Raw genomic sequence first — 22808 nt, forward strand, 5'->3', positions numbered from 1 at the left:
CAGCACACGACGTAATTTGAACGCGGGCGCATCGATGATAAAAAACGCGCACAACTGAAGCGATACAAACGCGTGTTTATATCTGTGCGTATATTCGTAGAAGACGCACGTTTCACGATAGCCACGTGTGCTTAGGTTAAAAAGAAAGAAAATACATTGATGTAGATTCTGAAGGCGGAAATTCTAATTTTAATGCTGTCAAAACCTTAAATTCTTTGTTTAAAATTCGACTCTATGACTGTTCCCTGAAATCTCATTTTATACTAGATTTTTTTTTGTTTGACAGCGTTCAAATTAGAATTTCTGCCTTCAGAATCGACATCATTAGCTAGTTAAATACACCACATACACAGAGTGGTGAGGTAACAAGGTAGGTCCGTACCGCTGCGGCGACTGCCCCGCGGCGCACCACGGCGCGTACTGCACGCACGGGAAGATTGAGGATAGATACGGGACGGTCACGCGCGCTGAGAAGTGAGTTGGACTTTTTAGTTAGTAACTTCGTAACTGAGGTTTTCAGCTAGATACGCAGCCTTAGAGCCACAGCACACGACGTAATTTAAAAGCGCGGCGATCGAATCCAATCGATACAAACGCGTTGAGTATGGCTATATCTGTGCGTATATTCGGAGTAGACGCACGTTTCACGATAACGTGGTGAGGTAACAAGGTAGGTCCGTACCGCTGCGGCGACTGCCCCGCCGCCTTCGCGCACCACGGCGCCTACTACACGCACGTGAAGAGGTTACACGGGAAGGTTGTTGATAGATACGGGACGGTGACACGCGCTGAGAAGTGAGTTGGACGTTTTTATTTAATTGTATAAATTTTAAGTTAGTTACCTCGTAATAGGCGAACAGTTGCCTTTGAAACGCAGCCTTAGGGACACAGCGTATACATACGAGTATTTTGACCGGCGGGTTAATTTAAACGGCGGGCGCATCGATGATAAAAGCGCCCCCACTTCATAGAAGCAGAGTGTGGCTATATCTGTGCGTATATATTTGGAGTGTTTCACCATAGCCAGTTTTAATTAAGTAACAAGGTAGGTCCGTACCGCTGCGGCGACTGCCCCGCGGCGTCGCGCACCACGGCGCGTACTGCACGCACGTGAAGAGATTGCACGGGAAGATTGTGGACCGGTACGGGACGGTGACTCGTGCTGAGAAGTCAGTTGGTTACAAATTATGTGCTTTGTTTGAATTTATTATTGAGCTGTTACGGCGAAGGAAAACATCGTAGAAAATCTACACATCTATGAATATAATTATGTGTGAACCCACCAAGTGGACCAGGTGGTAAATTTTCGCGAACTCGACATTTCCTGTCATATCTCGGAAATTAAGTAAAATATTTTATGTAGCCCTCGAGATATGCCGAGTGTTGATATAAAGTCGAATGAGCGAAAATATGGAGCCAGCGTGGAGGGGAAATGATGGTCAACCCCCCCCAATAGATCACCCCTATGATGTCATTGACAAATAGCACTTATGTGTGCGACAATCTTGTAAATTCCGCCAAAGTCACGTGTTAGCTAGACCTAATACTACAACACTGTATTCTTATATACAGGGTGTGCTGCGAGGCGTGTGGCAAGGAGTTCAGCGCTAAGTGCAAGCTCAAGATACACTACGACTATTTCCACCTCAAGAAGACCAAGTTCCAGTGCGAGACTTGCGACAAGGTATTCATATTATCATCATCAAGGTGTCTTCATTAACATTACCTGTTTTCTATCGCCCACTCTTGGGTATTAAGTATCTATTTTTAATAATATTTTTTATTTATTTATTTATTTATTCTTCATTGCACAATCTCATTGCACAATAATATCTTGTTTGTAGAGGTAAAAATTATATAATCCTTCAGTTTTGTGGTCCTGTGTTACTCTAGACCACTGCTTCCTGAAATTAATTAAATCTAATTTAGCACAAAATAGGCCTTCCCAGGGTAAAACAATTATATAATACTGCAAGCTAAAATGGGACATAGGACTAACATTCTTACCTACGTAATTAGTTCTCATAATTTGTAGAAGAGATTTTTTATCACGGATTTTTTAGTCTTCACACAAAGTTGTTCAGAATGACGAGTAGTGTCCGATCTCCACAGTACTGCCGCACGGCCGTGGACCTGAAGAAGCACCGCAACCTGCACGCCGACGCCGCGCCGCTGCCCTGCGACACCTGTGGGAAGACATTCAAGGTAATACCCTCGTTAACCAGTATATTATAGGTGGCTTGGAAGAGATTCGCGTTTAGCGAAAATATCGCAATTTGTGCATCTCTATTATTTAAGTTTTTTTATAGTTTGCAAAGAGAGATTATTGTATTGTATATTACTTATGTTAAAGTCGGATAAAGTGGATTTTGTAACAAAAAAAAGTTAAAAGTTTAGGAATATGAGCTAAATAAAATCTACAATCTATTGGAAATTTATGTATCCAGTACTAAAAAAAGCCTCATTATTATTGTTATATATTTTTCTAAGTACCTAACTCTGTCTCCGCAGACGCGCGGCGCCCACACCCGCCACATGAAGAAACACGGCCTAACCGCCGGCGACGGGCCGTTCAAATGTCGCTCCTGTGACGCAGAGTACAGCGTCCGAACTAACTTGTACCAGCACTACAAGGTCAAGCACCTCAAGCTGAAACGCAACGATCGGATTACGATCAAAAATCTGTTTAATCCGGATAAGGAAATAGTGGTTTTGCCGTCGAAGAAGATGTTTGAGAACTCTTAGGAAGGTGTAATGTTTGTATTTGTGCAATACAGTATTAAGTAAATAAGTTATGTAAATAGAGTTAGTTAACTAGAAAATAGATGTAGAGAAATAAAATGTACTTACTGGTAACATGTTTTTTCTTCAAAATCATAGCGCCCTTCCGCGTAGGACACTCGAAAAATGTTTATCTTTGTATGTGGGTTGTTCAAATGCAACACTTTCTGTTCAACTATTTTACTTATAGCACGCAAGTAAAGAAAAACATTTTTTGTTTTTTCAAGTGAATATGAACGTAGACGGCATACCTACCATGACATAATTTGGCCGTTGAACCTTTGAAAGGATATATAGCCTCAATTGAACATACTGGTAATGGTAATCGGGCCGCTAGGTGATAAATAAAATTACTCAAATATACATGGCGGTAGTTATTTATTCCATGATCTTCAAGCAAGGCACAAAGGCACACCATCATTTATTTTTAACCAGTGTTGGCGATATAATTGATAAATTACGATATTCAGATTAAATTAATAATTAAATATGCAAACATTTTGCGATTCTTTTTTATATTATAGTGTACTTACAATAATTTACTAATTTCTTATTTATACAAACTTACGTTACTGATTTATAAATATTAAAATAGATAAACATCATTTTTTAACTCGAAAATGAGTACTTATCTTAGATACTACAGGTTTCATAAATATTATAGTAAGTGTGATATGATGATTCACACATTTGCAATTGATGGTGTTTTCCCACGATTTTTTCTACGATCTTATTTGTAGTAGGCAGTAGACATTTATTGCACTTAATTTTTGGGAGACCGTATCTTCCACTTTCATGTTATTATTAGAAAACATCATTCTGTAGACAGAGGTTTCAGTCTAAAAGTAAACGAGCATTTATAATTATGTCGTCTCTTCACTTCCATTGGACATGGTTATTATCAGCTAGCACTCGTGAATATTGGGAGACAAGAGGGATTTTCTGTCCTCATCTTTCCTTTCTGCGCGCTGCAGCGCCGTGGCCTTTATTTTCTACAGCACATGCTGAGCTGGTGCCTTTTTGACCCTCTGGACAACAATATTTTATGTTATTCTTTGTTTTGTATTATTTTGTGTCCTGCTGTTGTCTGTATGTTAAATAAATGTATCTTTATCTTTCATCCTGCTACTTCCGGCCATCGTTCCAGCGGTCCAGAGAGCGTCTTTTATATGTAGACATACTTCGATACGTAAGTGTCAAATCCACTTTTCAAATTACTTTCTCGCAACAACCATGACTTCTTTATCCAAATTGAAGAGATTCATGATCTTAACTTTATCGCTGCTTTTCAGGCCTAGATGCTTGACTTTGTAGTGCGTGTACAAGTTAGTTTGGACGCTATAGGCCGCGTCACAAGAGCGACATTTGAACGGCCGCTCCACCACCGCGATGCCGTGTTTCTTCTGAATGTGCTGCGTGTGCGCCCCTCGAGTCTGTGGATTAAAATATATATTCAAATTATTTATGTAAAATATATACAATAAAACGGTCGCCGAAATAAGTATTTTATCTTCAAGTAGTTTTTTTTGTAAAACGTTAACTTTTGTACATGGATTTGCAAGACCCTTAAATTCATTGACCGTATTGTAAATTAACAACAAGGTTAAAATTTACTTTGAAACAAACGAGTTTTGGCTCTTTTCGTCAATTAAAAAGTTGAATATCGTATAACACAACGTAAATTTTTAAACCTATTGTAAAGTGTCAAAAATCTCTTTTGGGGATTTGGGGATTAGTATCTGTGCATATTTGTTACACTTTCACACAAATCACTGAACGGACTTTTGAAAAAAGCACTGTTTTGCTTATTCACAAACTCGGCATTCATAATTAAGACGTAGGAAAAGTGTTATAGTTAGTAGGCAGAAATTCGTGAAAAAAACCTCTAAAAATCATTAGAGTCTTTCGCCTTAAACCCTCTCTACAACATTTTTCAACATTCTGTATGAACAGTGAACTCGCCTTGAATGTCTTCCCGCAGGTGTGGCAGGGCAGCGGCGCGGGCGGCGCGTGTGTGCGAGTGTGCTTCTGTAGGCCCTGCGCCGTGCGGCAGTACTGACAAGACACACAGACAGACAGATAGATAGATAGATTAATACATAGTGTAAAATGGTTGTAATGGTGAGTCGAAAGAGGGTGACTCGGGGGTCATTTTAAACAGAAAAATTAGCATTTAAAATAATCGCACATTTAAAGTTGTTCAGGGAGACTGAGTCAACTTTTTGGGTTAAGTTTTGGTTTATTGCAATACCTTATAAATAAATATAAGAATTTCAAAAATAGCTATTTATATAAAGAACGGGTTACAAAACAGTAAAGTATTAAAAATCCAAGTAAAACATTTAAAAAAAATATATAATGTAGTAGACGCGGGTAAAAAAAAGGCGGACGACTTTATGAATATGCCGCCATTTTCATAATGCTTTTCAAACATTTTCACAGGTTTCACACTGATACTCAGTCTAAATACCTTTTCGCAGGTTTCACACTGATAGTCAGTCTAAATACCTTTTCGCAGGTTTCACACTGGTAGTCGGTCTTCTCCGCATGCAGCAGGTTGTGGTGCTGCGCGAGGCCGGCGCGCGTGTTGAACGCGGCGCCACACGCGTCGCAACACACCCTGGCGACGAGACAAATACGTGCTAAGTGGGGGTTTATTTCAAAGTCAAAGTCAAATGTTTTTATTCATCGTATAAATAAATTATAATAAATTTTGTGATCAACGTAAATTTTTACAAACTTCTCTCCGTTCGGATAACGGGGGCTCTTTCTGTCTTAGGAGAGAACGGAGGCAAGAAACTCCGGAGCTATCTTTTCAGTGCATAAAAAAGCACACGCCTAAACCTATTTATTTATTTATAAACGCTTTATTGTACACAAACAAACAATATATAAAACAGATTACAAATTTAAAAACATGTATTCTAAATATTGAAAATAACGGCGACAAAGTTGCGTTGAGCAATTTTAGCGATTTTTTTGTAGATACTCATCAATTTCTTCCTTCTGGAGTGCTAGCACGGGGCCCATTTAAGACGTCACAAAAGTTCTCCGTCGCGCTTGCTCTTGAGGCTGCGCAATATGAGTGAGTGCGATCCAAAACGTTTGTCACGTCTTAATTAGGCCCCGTGCTAGCTCTTCTGGTTTCTGGTACCTTCTACTTGAAAACAAACAACGGCTTTTCTGAAAGCCTAGACGATTGAAATACTCTCAGCTGTTCTATGACGGACGGTATTATAACGGGTTTATAAGTATTATAACGATTTGAACACGTGATAATCATTAACTCACTTCTCAGTCAATTTCTCCCTCCCATGCCGGTCGATGGTCTTGCCGTGGACTTGCTTCATGTGCATGTAGAATGTCCCGTTCTGTGCGAAGGCGGCGGGGCACTCCTCGCAGCGCCATGGCCGCTCGCCCGTGTGTATACGGATGTGGTTCGTTAAAAGCGTGCTCGACTGTGAAACGTGTGGTTATGAATTTTGTAGAATAGAATAGAACTTTATGTGGTACAGACAGTAAACGAACGTATCAACAGTGGCGGTAAACAAAACACACAATATACTTATTTGATAATAAGAACAACAAAGAAAGCCACATATTTCCTGAAGATTACATGTCATGAAGATGCTGAAAAGGTGAAGGGAAATAGCAAGCTTCATGTCTAGATTCTAGATATGTTTCCAAAAAGGCAATATTTTAAGGCTCGAGTCATATTTCTTGAGTACATACCTACCTACACATTTGCAGGGAAAAGCGGGTTGCGGGTCACCTCTGTATATGCAAATTACAGTTTAATATGATTGGATGATTTTTAGATGACTCACCGAAAATCCTTTACCGCATGTTTCACATATCTTATCCTTTTTTCTCTCTATCACGGGCCCTATTTTATGGACATTGGCGATGTGTCGAGCCAATTTCATCTTATCGAAGTAGGACTTAGGGCACAGTTTGCAAGGGTGGGGGCCCGGGCGCTTGTGATTACCGAACATATGCAACCTGAGTCGAGTCGAGGTTGGAAACTTTTTGTCGCATTCATTGCACTTGTATCTGGAATTTGAAAGCTTATTTTTTATTATTTTCGAGTAATATTTATATAATTTACGCGAATCTTTCGGCCATTAAAAAAAATACCCATAAGCATGTCAGGATAAAAAGTAGCACTACATTACTATAAAAGAGGCAGCCTATTGTTCAGCAAAAAATCATCAATCAAAATTCATCATACACTGATTGCTTACTTGAAATCATCTTCGGAAACATGCTTCAAGCTAGTAATCAAATGCTCCTTGTAATAGGACGCCTTGTAGTGGACCTTGCAGATTTCACAATAAATACCACCGGGGTCTTGTTTGTGCTCTCGCACGTGCTTCTGGTACGACCCGCGGACTACGAATGTTTTATCGCACTCAGCGCACTTGTATGTCTTACATGTTGTCAAGTGTTCTTTTAGTTCTTCCTTTGATCTGGTAAAACAAAATGTGTGTTACGGAGAAAAGAATGAGGCGCGTGATGAAATGATGACTAATCGAAGTAAAAAATGAAATTAACTTTTTTGAACAACAGTGTATGCTATGTATACTTACACAAATTCATTCTTACACCTAATACACACAGGCTTCTGAATGATATTGTGTGGATTTTTTACATGCTCCTCCATTTCTCTCAATTCTCTACATTCAAAACTGCAGTTTTTACACTTGTAGCAGACATAGTGACCCTCCATGTGCTGTTCCAACTTAGCTTGTTCCGGAAACCGATACAGGCACATATCGCACGTATACTGGCCAGCCTTCTGCAAATATAAAAGACTTTTACTGACCTATTTATTTTGTAAATGGACGAAGAATGTTGCGGATGAAATTATGTAATTTTATATTTTTATGACGAAACATGTGGTAAAAAAAGATAGATCTCCTTGAGATACCGATGTGATGTAATAGTTAGCTGATGATGAAGAGGCGCAAAGCTACCATAGGGAGACTAAACTGCAACTATACCTCACAATGCGCCTCCCCCACATGTGTATTCAGCTCCTCCTCGTCGGCGAACAGTCTCTCGCACGCGTCGCACTCGTGCACGAAGCTGAGGCTCGCCTCCCGCGCGCGCCGCAGCTCCTCGCGGTGCCAGCGCATAGCCTGCTCGCTGGACGCCCACACTTTACTGAACTTAGGGGGCGCTGGCGTCGGCGGCTTCTTTTTCAAAAAAAAAAGCAAATTTATTTGATACAGAGCATAGGAAACGTTATCATAGAAAAATCATTACAAAACATTATTGCGTCATTCCAACGTCAGTCACGCAAAAAGAATACAGGCTAAGCATTGTGTCCAAATACTAACCTTTGATTTTGCTATACTTGCTTTGTTTGAGTCCAATGCTCTTTTAACAGGCTTTGATGTGACGGGGGGCAGTGCCATCGCCTGCACAGACTGCAGAGGTTTGTCATCATCATCATCATCATTGTTGTTGTTGGAAGTTGTATCATTGTTGCAGCTATCTTCATCTTGGTTGCGTTCCAATTTTACTTCAACAGTAAATTCTTTTTGCTGGAATGGATGGAGATAAGCCTGTAATTACTTTATCTGTTAAATTTTATAATCGGTTACATTTAGTGGAGGTTAATATAACATATAGCTAAAAAACATAGCAAGTGATTTGCTCGCAACGAATAGCATTCGCTTTATGAACGCGCAAATGCTGCTATAATTATAACGCGACGCGCCCTCGCGATCTTAGCTCGCAAAATTGGACAGCGTCTGCCCGCGGCCGTTGCCACGACGCTACTGCTAGAAATAGCGGAGCCTCGCGGCTCCGCTATTTCTCGCAGCCGCGAGACGTGGCGCGCGATAACCGCGCAGGCGATATTCACTTGCTTTGTAGCGTCTCGCTCTCTCAACGGTGCAACGTCGCGCGACTCGCGTGTGAGAGAGCGAGACGCTGCGAAGCTGCAAGCTTCACTACGCAATAGCGCTCCGCTATCTGCTGAAATTAGCTCCGCAGTCGCGATTTGGCAACGGCCACGGGTGGCCGCTATGCTAATTGTGCCTCGCGCAACGTTATGAATTACGATCGCGTTGTTTGTTTTGTTGCATTTGCGTGCTGTAAATAAATATTTGTAAATATACATAATAATAAATAGTTTAAATAGTGACGTATTAAAATAGGTATAGTGTTTATTTAGGTTTAGTGTAAAATTGAAAATAAATAGTGTTTGTGTAAGTGTAAATAGGTACTTTCTAACGGACAATTTGGTTCTGAGGACAATTTCGTATTTTAAATGTTTTGTGATTGTGTGTGATTGAACTTTGACTGGACAATTTACCTATCTTTACTTTACGTGTGTTTTCGTAAGTGGATGAAACATTGAAAGGATATTACTTTGTGGTTTTAAAGTGTTTTGTGTAAATAGTTATTGCAATTAAAGAACGTTTGACAATAATTCATAAAAATGAAGTGAAACAGTGATGTGCCATTATGGAAACAGTGATGTGCCATTATAGACAGTTCTAAGCCTGTAAAGTATGAAGGAAAGTTCATAGGGTTTTTCATCAATTTTTTTTTTCATCAATTTTTTTTTTGCTCTTCAATATCGTTATAACTTAGCGGATTAAATAACCTGCTATAAATGTGTAACATAGCGTCTGTAGCGTGTTATCAAAATGTAGCCGTTTTTCCCACCACTGGTTACATTAATAGTAGCAATTTTTAGCTTTCCTGCTTTTAAAGCCAGCAGACGGCCTGACAGTTGGGTTGCCCACTTACCCAACAACTCTCTCAGCACAAGCTTGCTTGTGTTGGGGTCCACCAACCCTCACTTGGCTAGCGTGGTGGACTAGGCCTAAAAACCCTTCCTTCATTGGAAGGAGACCCGTCCCCCAGCAGTGGAGACGTAATGGGATGTGATGATGAGACAGCCTAAGTTACTTATGACTTCCCGGAGATACCCCAGAGATCTGAGGGTTGATCTACCCTAGTTCAGCTCTGGTGTTTGTTAGTAACATACTAAGGCAAAGAATATGCTTAAATACCTTTGACGCTAGTTCAACATTGAACTTGAAGTCTGCATCATCAGCATTCTGTTCTTCTTTAGGTGGCAACAGTGGAGGTACAGACGGGGCTATGTCTATGGAATCCACAGTTGTTATGAGGAGCCTTGACTCTGACTTTGGTGGATCCTGTGGAGTAATTTGTGCTATATAAAAAAAGTGTTTCCCTTTACTGGTATCTCCCTAATTGAAAGAATAGACATGCTATACTGATATAGCATGTCTATTGCCAATACTGATGTTGGCAATTGTTTCTGTTTAAGTTTAGTATAAGGTTTTATAAGTTGGCATCATTTATAATGTATTACAAGTATACTCTCATAATATTTTGGTTACTTAATATAATACTTACCCCTGAAGGTGTCACCGTGAAGTTTTTCAAAGCTTTCAGACTTGTGTGTGCCGTTTGCAGGAGTTTCTTGTAACTGTAAACCTTCACTTGACATTCCCAGCATAATTTTAGCAGTTTCTCAGCTTTCAAGTAATTTATGTACTGAAAATATATAGAAAAAATACTGAGTGAAAGTACCCACCTATTCGAATATAAGAACATATTAATAATATTTATGTAATAAATTAAAGTAAGAAAAAAAGAAACATTGTATAGAACATTATTATGTATTATTAAACTTGTAAACATGCTCTCAATCTAACTTTCATTTCAGGACAACTTCAGTGTACAGTAGTGATTCTTGTAACCAGTGCAACTTCATTAAAATAAAGAGTGTAGTGAGGTAGAACATGGATAGGGCACTGGTTTGGATATTAGTTGAATCCATTTCCGCTTTCATGACTTTAGAGATCAGCTGTACGTCATGTTAATGTTTTTTTAGGTGGATTACCTCCTACAGTCCTGCACTAACCTAGGTGTAAGAACATAGCGGTTTCATATTAGTTAAAGTATTGTATAAAATGTACGAAAATAGTACTTACTTCGATAAGTTCATCATTAAAACTTGGGTAAACAGTTAGATACAGCGATTCATCAATTGTGAGTAGGTCCCTATCTTGTGATAGACAAAAAACACAAGCTTGAATCATTATGAGTAGGTAAAATAAAATAATAGAAATTAAACTTAGTTGTAGAAGTTTACAATAATAAATATCTCATTGCCTCCTCATTGCAAATCCATTTTGACGTTATTGACAGTGGCTGCAGTGCTACCAACCTAACAAAACTAAAATATTATGTGAACTTATTATAGATAGGCAAGGACTTAAGGCGCCGACACACTATCGGACGCGGCTTATGATGATGTGTCCCCGCACGGATCGAACCTTAACCATGAATGCAATGTCTTTGAACCCTTAGCAATGAACCACACGTATCAGCCAGCTACTAGCTGTAGGAAATAACGGAAGGCATTTACCTATTGGCTGTTTAAAAAAGTGGGATAAACTTTTCTGTAAAAACAATCGATAAAAAACAAAAGAATGTTTTTTGGCGGCATCGCAAAATGTAAAATGGTACCTACTAACTCAGGGTAAAAATTAAATTCCGCAAGCATTTAACTCGCGTATTGATGTGTCTTCAAGGGAATAGCTACATATATAAATGATAAGTAGTAGAAAATAAAAAGATCTCGTATAAGTAAGTATCTGAACTAATTTATTTACTAGGTAGATTGTAAATATGTAGTAGTTATATGATTTTACATAAGTAGTTACATGTAACTAACTATTTACTTACAAACAAGAATGATACCTAATTATTAACCATGTTTACATCCATGGGTATACCCAATGTTATAAATTATTAACTTAAGTTGCATCGGCATGATACCATCAGCCTGTGGGGAATCCATTATTCACGTTTTTAGTAATAAATATTATTAACTAAGTAGTTAACAATATTTAGAATTTGAAGTTCTCATTTTGCGTGAATGTTTTTAATAATGTTCTTATGAGAAATAAAGTATCTTAAACCTTATACCAACTATTAACCTTTATTTCCCCTACAGGTTTACATAATTTACAATCGTGTGCAATAGACGTATTGCACTTAGATATACTTACATAAAAAAACTTTTAATCCTTATTAATTAAGTTCATCACCACTCACGACACTTCACGCCCCACTGCTGGGGCACGGGTCTCCTTCCAATGAAGGAAGGGTTTTAGGCCTAACCTTATAACTAAGATTTTATACAAAGACAATTCATAGAAAGCAACGTTAGATTTGTTGTAAAAAAAATATTTTGTTTATACAGAACCATTCGTAGGTTTTAATTTAATTATTTACTTTTTATCCATCCATATAACTTCAACTTCCTTGTCTAGTTTGTAGAGATTCTTGATCGTGACGCGGTCGTCTTTTTTCAGATGGAGATGCTTGAGCTTGTAGTGTTCGTACATGTTGTTGCGAGCGCTGTACGTGACGTCACAAGAGCGACATTTATACGGCCCTTTCCACGAGGGCAGGGAGTGCTTCTTCAAGTGTTTGTCGAGCGCCTCTGGGTCCTGTGGATTGAGATGTTCGCGTCATTCGTACGTAGATAAACTTCACTATATCGTAAATACGATGGAACGTGCATTAAACCGTGTAGCGGCTGCAGAGTTGTAAAAGATTAAAATTGGTTGATTAGAAATTGGTTTAGAAAGAGCCTATGTGTCACTTCACTCCCTATCGGCTCTCCAGATACCACTTTTGCAAACCCATTATTCATAATAACACATTTTATTAAAGAGATAAGAATGTAATAATAATAATAGAAAGGGACTTGCCTTGAACCACTTCCCGCAAGGCTCGCAGGGGAGGCGCATGTGAGTGCGATTGTGGACGCGCAGCGTGCTCGCCCGCCGGAAGTACTGACGGACAGACAGACAATACACAATGGGGGAAAAAACAAGTGAAACTTTGGACTCCCTTTCAGGTTCTGACCAATCACATTATTCGGGAGCAAAAATGGCGCCTGAACCAACCAATTAGAAAGGGTCGCCTAAGGCGCGCCTGATTAGCTTTTACTTTTTCACCTCATTGTAAAATACCCATTGCAAAAAGTACTAAATAATTAAGGAAATGCAATCGCTGTAAAAACTATTTATTTTCGGCGGACTATTAGGTACTTAAGCATCAAATTAACTGCTGGCTGTAGCTGAGAATGACTGACTATTGAGTTACAAACCTTTTATCTTCATAATTACCCTGGGCCTCAGAAGCTTTTATTTTAAATTAATCTGTAGATAGTTTAAAATAAGTTACAAGAATTGCAACGTACATACATATGCTTACTACTATAATCCCTGAAGGGGTAGTCAAAGGTGATTTTGATTTGCAAGCGAACCACCTTTTGGTTGACATTAATTTGTGCCCACAACAAATCTTGGATAAAATAAAAAATATATATAATATATGATTTTTTATGCAACGTTACCTTATCACAAATTGTGCAATGATATTTGGTTGCCTTCTTCAGATGGAAGAAGTCGTTGTGGTTCTTGAGCTCCGATGGAAAGTGGAACTGTTTCCCGCACACGTCGCAACAGAACCTGGAGGGTTATTCACATATGAATATACCTAACTACTATTTAAAATGCAAAAAAGAGAATAAATCAAAATGTTGTAGGTAAAAATAAATTTGCCTTAAAACTAGACGACTAAAGTTCATTCAAATGAAGTATGAATGAAAAAGAATAGAGAGACTTTTTTCGAAGTCGGTTAAAAAGGCTGAGCTGTCACTGGCACTATACTGCAAGCTTCACGGCGGCTAAACCCTTTACGTTGCGACCATTTTATTGTGAATTTTATTTTTAGATTGCCGGTAACAAACCCTGGTCCAGCATTTTTCACTATGGTTAAAGGAATAGCCAGTTAGATAAGTCGCCAGTCGCGGACTGCATAGGTTGAGAAAATACCGCCAATGTCAGATATTACAAAAAAGAGCATAAACAATACTTCAACTAGTTAGTCTCGGGCTAACTACGGCAGAAAAAAACTGTGTTAGCCGTTTTTAAGGCTCTGGGCAATAGGGAATATGCAAGTGGTTCAAATAAAGGTCAAATATTATTTAAAATAAACTTTGTTATTTCATAACTACGCCTCCGTCAATATTTTTGAGCAAGTAAATGAAGTTGAAAAGTGCAAAAAAACTTCGGTAAATTCTAACTTCAGAAAAACGTCACCTATTTTCTTAGGGCGGATGTGACGTCAAAATTCTTTATATATCAATCTCAGAATAATAACTTCTTTGCGTTTACGGCGGAAGTTAAATAAATGTCAAGTGTAAACAAAGAAATGTTAATGTCACCGAGTGTTTGTGATGCTCGTTGTGATCAGATACGATGGATCACATAAAAATTCTTCCAATAGATCCTAGCCTCCTATAACCTCCCCACTTCTTGTTTGATATGCTTGTTTGTTTGCAAAGTTTAGGACTTTTTATATTTTTTGTTGGTAGTGTGTGTGTGTGTGTGCACGGTTCTACCTTTTTTGGCATAAGATTTATTTGCCTAATCTCGTATTGCATAGTAACGTTTGGTCAAAGTCTCGTTACGCCGAAAATCGTATGGCATAAATCTCGTTTAGTAAAAAGTTATTTCGCATAACATTGTTTAGCCTAATAATGGTATGGCCAAATCTTGAATAGCCTAATAATGCTATGGCATAGATTTATACAAAGTAATAATATTCGTTTGGCTTTAACTTTGACGGAGCGTCTCCCTACATAGCGCAAACTGCTGCCTTGTATTGTTTCCGCTGTTTGGAAAACGCTCCGCTCCGCTTCGCTGCGCTCCACTTTGGTTTTGATGGACATGTGCACCTAACACGCTCCTCCTCGCTTTGCTCGTCGTCGCACCTATTTTTAGGTTTCAATCTCATGGGGTTTGTAATAATTATATTGGTCGTTAACTTTCGATTTTTTGATCATACGAGGGCGGGTCAATAAGTCCGTGACTTTTTGAAGAAAATACTGGTTTTTGGATATTATTTTATTTTATTTTTCAACGTAGTCTCCTTTGAGCTCTATACACTTTGTCCAAAGTTTCTGCAATTTTTTTATCCCTTCCAAAAAATGAGTTTTTTCGAGGTCATCAAAATACCCACCTTGGCCTTCTTTGGGGCCGATTCACCCCCCGAAAAACCCACCGTTTAGACTGATGTTTGGTCTCTGGTGTGTTGTGGTGGATCCACGTTTCGTCCACGGATACAAAACGGCGCAAAAACTCGTCCGAATTTCGGTTTAACAACGCCAAACACTCCTCTGCGAAGTTGTCATTGGATTGCGTTTGTGAGCAAACGCGGCACCCATCTTGCTGAAAGCTTTTTCATACCCAAGTGATCATTCAAAATTGAAACCACTGAGCCACGTGATATCCCTGTGGCTTCCACTATCCCTTTCACTTTCAATCTCCGATCGGCCAACACCATGTCGTGAATTTTTTCAATCATTTCAGGTGTAGAGACCTCAACTGGGTGCCATGAACTTCCGGCATCTTCCGTACTTGAACGGCCACAACGGAATTCAGTAAACCACTTTTTACCATAGATATTGATGGTGCAGAGTCCCCATAATCTTTATCAAGCTTAGCCTTGGTTTCAGTGATGGTTTTTTTTCCGTAAAAAAATCATGCTTAGTGAGCACACGAAATTCAGTTTTTTCCATCATGTTTTTAAATCACGCGGTAGTTGCTAAGAACGGGTGTAAAACACAAACCAAGTGACGTAACTTGTGCAAATTTTGACAGATGTCTACTGACAGATGCTTGTTGACAGGAGCAGTGTTGTTCTTTCAGTTAAGTGGCGGGAAATTATAAAAGTCACGGACTTATTGACCCGCCCTCGTACAACATCGTGATTTTCGGGATGTAGGAGAAAAATACCACAATTTGTACATTTACTACATACTTAATATATTATTTATTAGGATAACATTAGGAGAAACAAGATTATACATAGGTATAGACGAACATAAATTTGAGCAAACGAAACTTAGGTGTTTAAAGATTGTGCCTAAAGAGTTTTAGACGAAACGAGCCTTATGCCACATAAGTCTTGGCAAAGTGATGGTTCGGCCAAAAAAGTTTAGACCATACGAGTTATGCGAAATGAGTTTTGGTCAATAAAGATTATGCCAGATGAGCGGAACCCGTGTGCACTGAGGGACCACATGTTTTTTTGTAGGTTTGGTAACTAAAACATTTAGTAAAAGTTGTAACTTAATTTGTAAAACGAATGCTGGCATTTGTAAACAATTAATTCAAACGTTATTCGACATTAATGTGCATGTGGTCCCTCAGCACAAAAAAAATATTTCAAATTCTAGAAAAGATTTCCATCTGTTTCTCCAAAAATAAAAAAACTTTTTTTTTTAACAAACGGCTCATTGAGACTTTTTTAGTATGCGGTCACCCTAATAAATAACAAAACCTAAAATTGCAATATAAGGGGATTGGAAAAAATGTAATAACTTGTTGAATGAGTGATTAATCCATGATTAATGATTATTTTACTTTACTATTCTATTCTATTCTGTGTGGGGCCGGGGTGTTAGTACCTGCACCTGGCTCTCTCGAGTGGAACCTTTATGCATATCCCCAAGGTCTAAACTGCCTTCCTAAGCTTGGACCATTTCCCACCACGCTGGTCCACTGCGGTTGTTTAATGTCTTCATAAGTAGTTTAAAAGCCAATAAAAAGTGGTCCCTCAGAGACAAAAAAAAGCTACTGGAATACGATATAATCAAAGTAAATTTATGTTTTTGATCGAGGTTTAAATGATTTTTACTAATTATGTAGTAACAAAGGATTCCTCAAAACTAAATACTTTTCTAGAATTTGAATTTTTTTTTTGTGCTGTGGGACCACATTAATGTCGAATAAGTTTTGAATTAATTGTTTACAAATGCCAGCATTCGTTTTACAAATTAAGTTACAACTTTTACTAAATGTTTTACAGTGAAACTATTAATTCATGAAATTAATGTTTGAGGAACTAAAATTTTTATACCCCATTTACACTCTCGCACGAGTGGCGAGGCGAGCGACAAGGCGAGGGGCGAGGCGCGAGTGTGAACAGACGCTCGTGGCTCGCCTCCTCGCTCGCCTCGCCACTCGCGGCGCTCGCGTCCGGAGCGGTTTTTGGGGCACGAGTCAAAGGAGCTCGCGTCGAGCTCGCGTCGCACGCGAGCGGGTGTTTACACTCTCGCGTCCGCTTCATTCTAGCTTCTACATCGTGCCGCGCAGGTTGTGTTCGTCGTCGTATAATTATAACGTAGTGTTTTTTCCTCAGTTGTATAATGGATTGGTCGCAAGACGAAACATTTAATTTCATATAAGTAAATATTTCAATAAAATAATAATAATAAAAAACACTAAAACGTAAGAAATAAAAGCAGTACTTACCTGCTTAGATATATTAGTACTGTCACATAGAATAGGTCTAAACCATGTCTAAACCTTAAATTATTTCTCACGTTTTAGTGGTTTTTTGAAGTCGTTTTTTTATCATTATTTTATTTTATTACTTATTTATACTTAGTTTATTTGCAATAATTGACAATCAAAATTAAGAAGCAAATGATACCTATAAGTCCTACTAGTCAGTAGTAAACACGAAGTAGTTGCTATATACCTACCGTTGAGGAGTTCCCTTGACTACCTTCCGTTTCCATCATCAGATCAGCTCAAGGTCACCATCATATTTTTTTAAATGTTAAAAATATAGGTAAGTACCTATGTACTTTCTAAATTTCATTAACTACAATCGGTTAATAGGTACCCAAAATGGAAATTCATAGCCTGTTTTTAACTCTTTACCAACCCTTGGAGGTGGAATCAAAATTTGAAAAAAATGGGACCACATGGGATCTCGACCCAATACATAAAAAAAATAATTTTCAAAATCGGTCCATAAACGGCGAAGTAATCGGTGATCATACATAAATTCTTTATTGTTGCGGCTAAAACTTCGACGTCCTCCATCGTTACTAGCTCAAAGACAACTGAACTCTGCACGAGAGTGTAAACACCCACTCGCGTCACACGCGAGTGGGTGTTTACATTCGCGCCTCCGCACGAGTGACGAGGCGAGCGAGGAGGCGAGGGCCGAGGCGAGAGTGTAAATGGGGTATTAGGAGCCTGGCAACATTAGAAAAGAAACATAAAAGTCATAATACCCCATTTACACTCTCGCCTCGGCCCTCGCCTCCTCGCTCGCCTCGTCACTCGTGCGGAGGCGCGAATGTAAACATCCACTTGCGTGTGACGCGAGTGGGTGTTTACACTCTCGTGCAGAGTTCAGTTGTCTTTGAGCTAGCAACGATGGAGGACGTCGAAGTTTTAGCCGCAACAATAAAGAATTTATGTATGATCACCGATTACTTCGCCGTTTATGGACCGATTTTGAAAATTCTTTTTTTTATGTATTGGGTTGAGATCCCATGTGGTCCCATTTTTTTCAAATTTTGATTCCACCTCCAAGGGTGGGTAAAGGGTTAAAAACAGGCTATGAATTTCCATTTTGGGTACCTATTAACCGATTGTAGTTAATGAAATTTAGAAAGTACATAGGTACTTACCTATATTTTTAACATTTAAAAAAATATGATGGTGACCTTGAGCTGATCTGATGATGGAAACGGAAGGTAGTCAAGGGAACTCCTCAACGGTAGGTATATAGCAACTACTTCGTGTTTACTACTGACTAGTAGGACTTATAGGTATCATTTGCTTCTTAATTTTGATTGTCAATTATTGCAAATAAACTAAGTGTTTTAATCTTGAGGTTGTTCTTGGATTAAATGATGTAACTCAGCTTTACTTAACAGAATATTGGTTTATTGGCAGGTTTCTACATGTATATCTTGATAATTAATATCTTGCGAAAGTTGTATAAAAGAAACGTGTTAAAAGTTTTAAGGTTAAAAAAGAAGTGTAAAAGAAAAGTCACTGTCGCCGGTTGGCGGTAAACGTCACAGAGTATCTTCTATGTGTCTATGGTTTCTTTAGGCTGGCCGGCTGCTTGCAGATGTATTTGTTTAGGCTGCCGGCTGGTTGCAGACACTTTCTGTGCTAGTCTGGTCGTAGACAATCTCCCCCCCCTCGAAATCTGTGGGGTTTCGAGTACTCGAGTCTTCAGCTCTCGTCATCGGCAGTGGGCACATGTTTCTTATGGCTCGTCGAACCGTTCCTCTTGTGGTTAGTACATCTGCGACTCGAGCGACGCCGTCTTGTCCTGGATGTAGTTGCTGAATGCGACCCAAGCGCCATTGAAGCGGAGGTAAGTTGGCTTCTTTCAAGATGACCATGTCACCGATTTGTATCTGGCCTTGATTGATACGCCATTTTGATCTTTGCTGTAGCTCGCATAGGAATTCGTGACGCCAGCGATCCCAAAAGTGTTGTCTGGTTTGTTCGATCAGCTGATAGTGGCTTAATCTGTTTGGCTGGACGTCTATTAGTGCTGGTGATGGTAGCGAGGTTAATGGCCGACCGATCAGGAAGTGCGCCGGAGTTAATGGATAAAGGTCGGTCGGATCCGACGATAAAGGAGTAAGCGGTCGCGAATTTAAAATTGCTTCTATTTGAACAAATAACGTTGTAAGCTCCTCAAATGTCATATGATTGTTACCTATCATGCGTATTAAATGAAATTTAGCGGATTTAACGCCTGCCTCCCAAAGCCCTCCAAAGTGGGGAGAGTAAGCCGGTGAGAATTTGAATGTGATACCTTCGTTGGCAGCAAAGCTTGAGATGGATTCATTGCATGTTTTCAAAAATCTTGCTAATTCATTGTTTGCGCCTACAAAGTTGGTACCATTATCGCAGAATATTGTCGTAGGCTTACCTCTACGAGATGCAAAACGTCTGAGACAAAGAATGAAAACCTCTGTGCTCAGGTCTGAGGCAACTTCTAGATGGAGTGCCTTTGTTGAAAAACACACGAAGAGACATAAGTATGCCTTTGAAAATTTACAACCGCGGCCTCTGCGATCTCGTATGGGAAAGGGACCTGCGAAATCAACACCTGATACTTGAAATGGATAGTTAGGTGTGACTCTGGAAGTTGGCAAATTTCCCATCACTGGATTAATTGATTGAGCTTTTAAAATGCGACATATACGACAATTATTAACGGTTGTTCTAGCTAAAATTCTTCCAGAGATGGGCCAGTAAGTTTGTCTTAAACTGGTAAGTAAATGATTGGGTCCGCCATGTAATAGTTTAATATGTTCATGAGCGAAAAGAAGTTTGGTGAAGTTATGATTTGAGTCTAATATTATAGGATGTTTTTTATTGTAAGGTTCGGCTGAACTTTGTATACGTCCGCCTACGCGGAGAATGCCTTCCTCATCAAGGAATGGGTTTAAGGAAACCAATCGTGACTTGCCAGGTAATTGTTTATTGTTTAACAACAATTGTATTTCGTCCTTGAAACATTCTGTTTGATGTTGTTTTACTAAAGTATGTAACGACCTATCTAATTCAGTAGTAGTTAAGTGGCCTGTTACTGGATCTTTTGAAAAGTGTACAAATCTAAGCAGGTAAGCTGTACTTCTCAATAGCAATGTAAAGTCACTATGTTTATCAAAGTTTACTAATTTGATTGTCTTGTAGTTAGTTTTTGTAGTCGTAGTATTTGTAGTTGTAGTGCATGTAGTAGTAGTAGTGTATGTTTCTTTAGCTTTAGATTTAAGTTTAGTATTGTAAGCTCTTTTTTCAGGCACCCCCACAGGAAGAATGATGCCTTCGGGCCAATATGAATCACTTTCGGACAAGAATTGTGGACCTCCCCACCATACCGTGGCCCCCTGCATTTGCCTTGGATCCATACCCCGCGATGCTAAGTCTGCCGGATTATGTATACCCGGGACATGCCTCCATGATCCAGACGCCGTGAGCCGCTGAACATGCAACTCGATTGGAGACGAATGACTTCAAGTCACTCGCTTGCGAACCTATCCAGCTAAGTACTACCGTAGAATCAGTCCAATAATATTGTTTGCTTATGGTTAGTCTGAGTGATTGCAATATTTTTGAGACTAACCGGGCCGATAGCACAGCACCACATAACTCTAACCGTGGTATAGTCTGCGTCTTTACAGGAGCGACCTTAGATTTTGCACACAATAATTTTACTTGAACCTGACCGGAGATGTCGATAGATCGTAAGTAGACGCATACCGCATAAGCATCTTGAGATGCGTCACAAAATGAATGTAGCTCAACACTAGTAGGCTCCTTGATAAGTACATACCGCGGTATGGAAATTGTTGTCAGATTTTGTAAACTTAATAGAAATTTACGCCAAACTGCTTCTATTTCTGAAGGAATGGGATCATCCCAATTTAACTTTGTCATCCACAACCTCTGCAAGATGATCTTTGGCGTGATTGTACACAGACTTAGCAAACCTAGCGGATCAAACAGCTTGGATGAGTCTGATAAGATGGAACGCTTTGTAATTTTAGATGAATAATCTAGGTTCATTGGGAATTTAAACACATCATCTGCAGGGTCCCATTGAAGTCCTAATGTACCTGCTTGCGAATTTAAATCGAGATCTTTGGGGTCAATGAAGTTTTCGAAATTTTTAAATATTGATGGTGTATTTGTTCTAAATTTTCGCAACGGAAAACATGCGGATTGAAGAATTTCTGTTACAGAAGTTAGGGTGTGCCTTAGCTCCTCTTCGGAGTGGCTTCCTGTTATATAGTCATCAATGTAAAAATCGTGCTTTATGGATTCAGAAACCTTGTCGTCAGTACATTCTTTTGCTAGCTGAAGTAAGCATCTAGTGCTTAGGAAAGGGGCTGAAGCCGTACCATATGTTACGGTATTGAGCTGAAATATCTTGATTGGTTTGTCTTCACTATCGCGCCATAAAATCTGTTGCAAGTGTCGTTGACCCGGATTTAATGCCACCTGTCGATACATTTTCTCTATGTCACCGGTGACTACATATTGATGCTGCCTAAAACGCAGTAAAATCGAAAATAAGTCATCTTGTACGACTGGGCCAACGTGTTGTATATCGTTTAGCGATTTGCCCGATGACGTCACTGCACTGGCGTCAAAAACTGCACGAACTTTTGTGGACGTACTACTCTCCTTAATAACAGCATGGTGTGGTAAGTAGTACCCAGATGTAGAATCAGATATTTCAGTCATATGCCCTAGACTTTCATATTCATGCATGAACTTGTTGTATTCCTGACGTAGAGAAGAATTGTTCCGCATTTTTCGTTCCATTTGAAATAACCGTTTTTCGGCTATATTATAGGATTCACCTAATACATCGGATGATTCACGTAACGGCATAGTCACGCAAAATCTACCATCGTTATCGCGATAGGTAGTATCGTTGAAATGTTTCTCGCAAAAATTGTCATCCGCAGACTCAATTTTCTCTGATGGTGGAACATCTTCGAGTTCCCAAAACTTTGTAAGTTGTTGTTGAATGTCTTTACTGAAGTTACAGTATGTTTGTTGTGAATTTATGTATTTCCCTCCCATGGGGCCAGCAACTACCCAACCTAACTGGGTTTCATGAAGAAGAGGCTTATTAAAACCTAATTTGATTTTTGCGGAACTAATAATATCCCAGAAGATGTCTGCTCCCAATAGCAAATCAATTTCACCAGAAATATAAAATGTGGGATCAGCTAAGATGATGCTTGTGGGGATATTCAACTCACTCACTTTGATATCCATTTGGGGCAACCGGTCTGTAATCATAGGAAGCACATAGCACTTGACCGGAGCGGTGAATGAGTTATGTAATGACTTTATTTTTAATTTGCAATGTTCCGTTATGTTTAGTGTGGCATTGTTAAGACCAGAGATGCATTTGAGTTGCTCCTTAATTGAAGTTGCACCAATCTTGGCGCGAGCAGCCTCCGTTATAAAAGATGATTGACTTCCGCTGTCAAGCAGAGCCCTCAGAGTGTATTTTTTGTCATTGTTTGTAACCTCCACCAAAGCCGTAGACAGAAGAGCTGGGTTGGAGGAGACAGCAGACATAGAAATCACCGTTGAATT

At 39.2% G+C, this 22808-nt stretch overlaps 2 protein-coding genes across 5 annotated transcripts in view; one reads left to right on the forward strand and one right to left on the reverse strand.

Moving 5' to 3' along the window:
• Window positions 1-604: 604 nt before the first annotated feature.
• LOC125489732 (zinc finger protein 675-like) lies at window positions 605-2856 on the forward strand. Its single transcript, XM_048626578.1, has 5 exons — window positions 605-620; window positions 663-795; window positions 1573-1684; window positions 2113-2205; window positions 2512-2856. The coding sequence occupies exons 1-5, from the start codon at window positions 605-607 to the stop codon at window positions 2743-2745; spliced, it is 588 nt and encodes a 195-aa protein (XP_048482535.1). The 3' UTR covers window positions 2746-2856.
• A 1110-nt stretch (window positions 2857-3966) lies between these two features.
• Window positions 3967-22808, reverse strand: part of LOC119693823 (zinc finger protein 160) — a 50843-nt gene continuing 32001 nt past the window's right edge. For 3 of the 4 annotated variants that reach the window (XM_048626408.1, XM_048626409.1, XM_048626406.1), the window contains 7 exons: window positions 7371-7579; window positions 7026-7250; window positions 6609-6834; window positions 6073-6239; window positions 5290-5401; window positions 4744-4836; window positions 3968-4214 (listed from right to left, as the gene is read on the reverse strand). In XM_048626408.1, the coding sequence (XP_048482365.1) occupies window positions 3996-4214; window positions 4744-4836; window positions 5290-5401; window positions 6073-6239; window positions 6609-6834; window positions 7026-7250; window positions 7371-7579 (1251 nt within the window). In that variant the 3' untranslated portion in view covers window positions 3968-3995. Of the gene's footprint in view, window positions 4215-4743; window positions 4837-5289; window positions 5402-6072; window positions 6240-6608; window positions 6835-7025; window positions 7251-7370; window positions 7580-22808 lie in introns of all 4 variants that reach the window. The other variant, XM_048626407.1, reaches the window with a different exon arrangement.

Source organism: Plutella xylostella, chromosome 16 (genome assembly GCF_932276165.1).
Source record: "Plutella xylostella chromosome 16, ilPluXylo3.1, whole genome shotgun sequence".
Taxonomy (NCBI): domain Eukaryota; kingdom Metazoa; phylum Arthropoda; class Insecta; order Lepidoptera; family Plutellidae; genus Plutella; species Plutella xylostella.

What these genes read in the sequence shown, in the direction of transcription:
- LOC125489732 (XM_048626578.1), top strand. An exon ending in ACGGTGACACGCGCTGAGAA is followed by an intron (nt 796 to 1,572) that starts GTGAGTTGGACG and finishes TCTTATATACAG; the next exon opens with GGTGTGCTGCGAGGCGTGTG. An exon ending in AGTGCGAGACTTGCGACAAG is followed by an intron (nt 1,685 to 2,112) that starts GTATTCATATTA and finishes CGATCTCCACAG; the next exon opens with TACTGCCGCACGGCCGTGGA.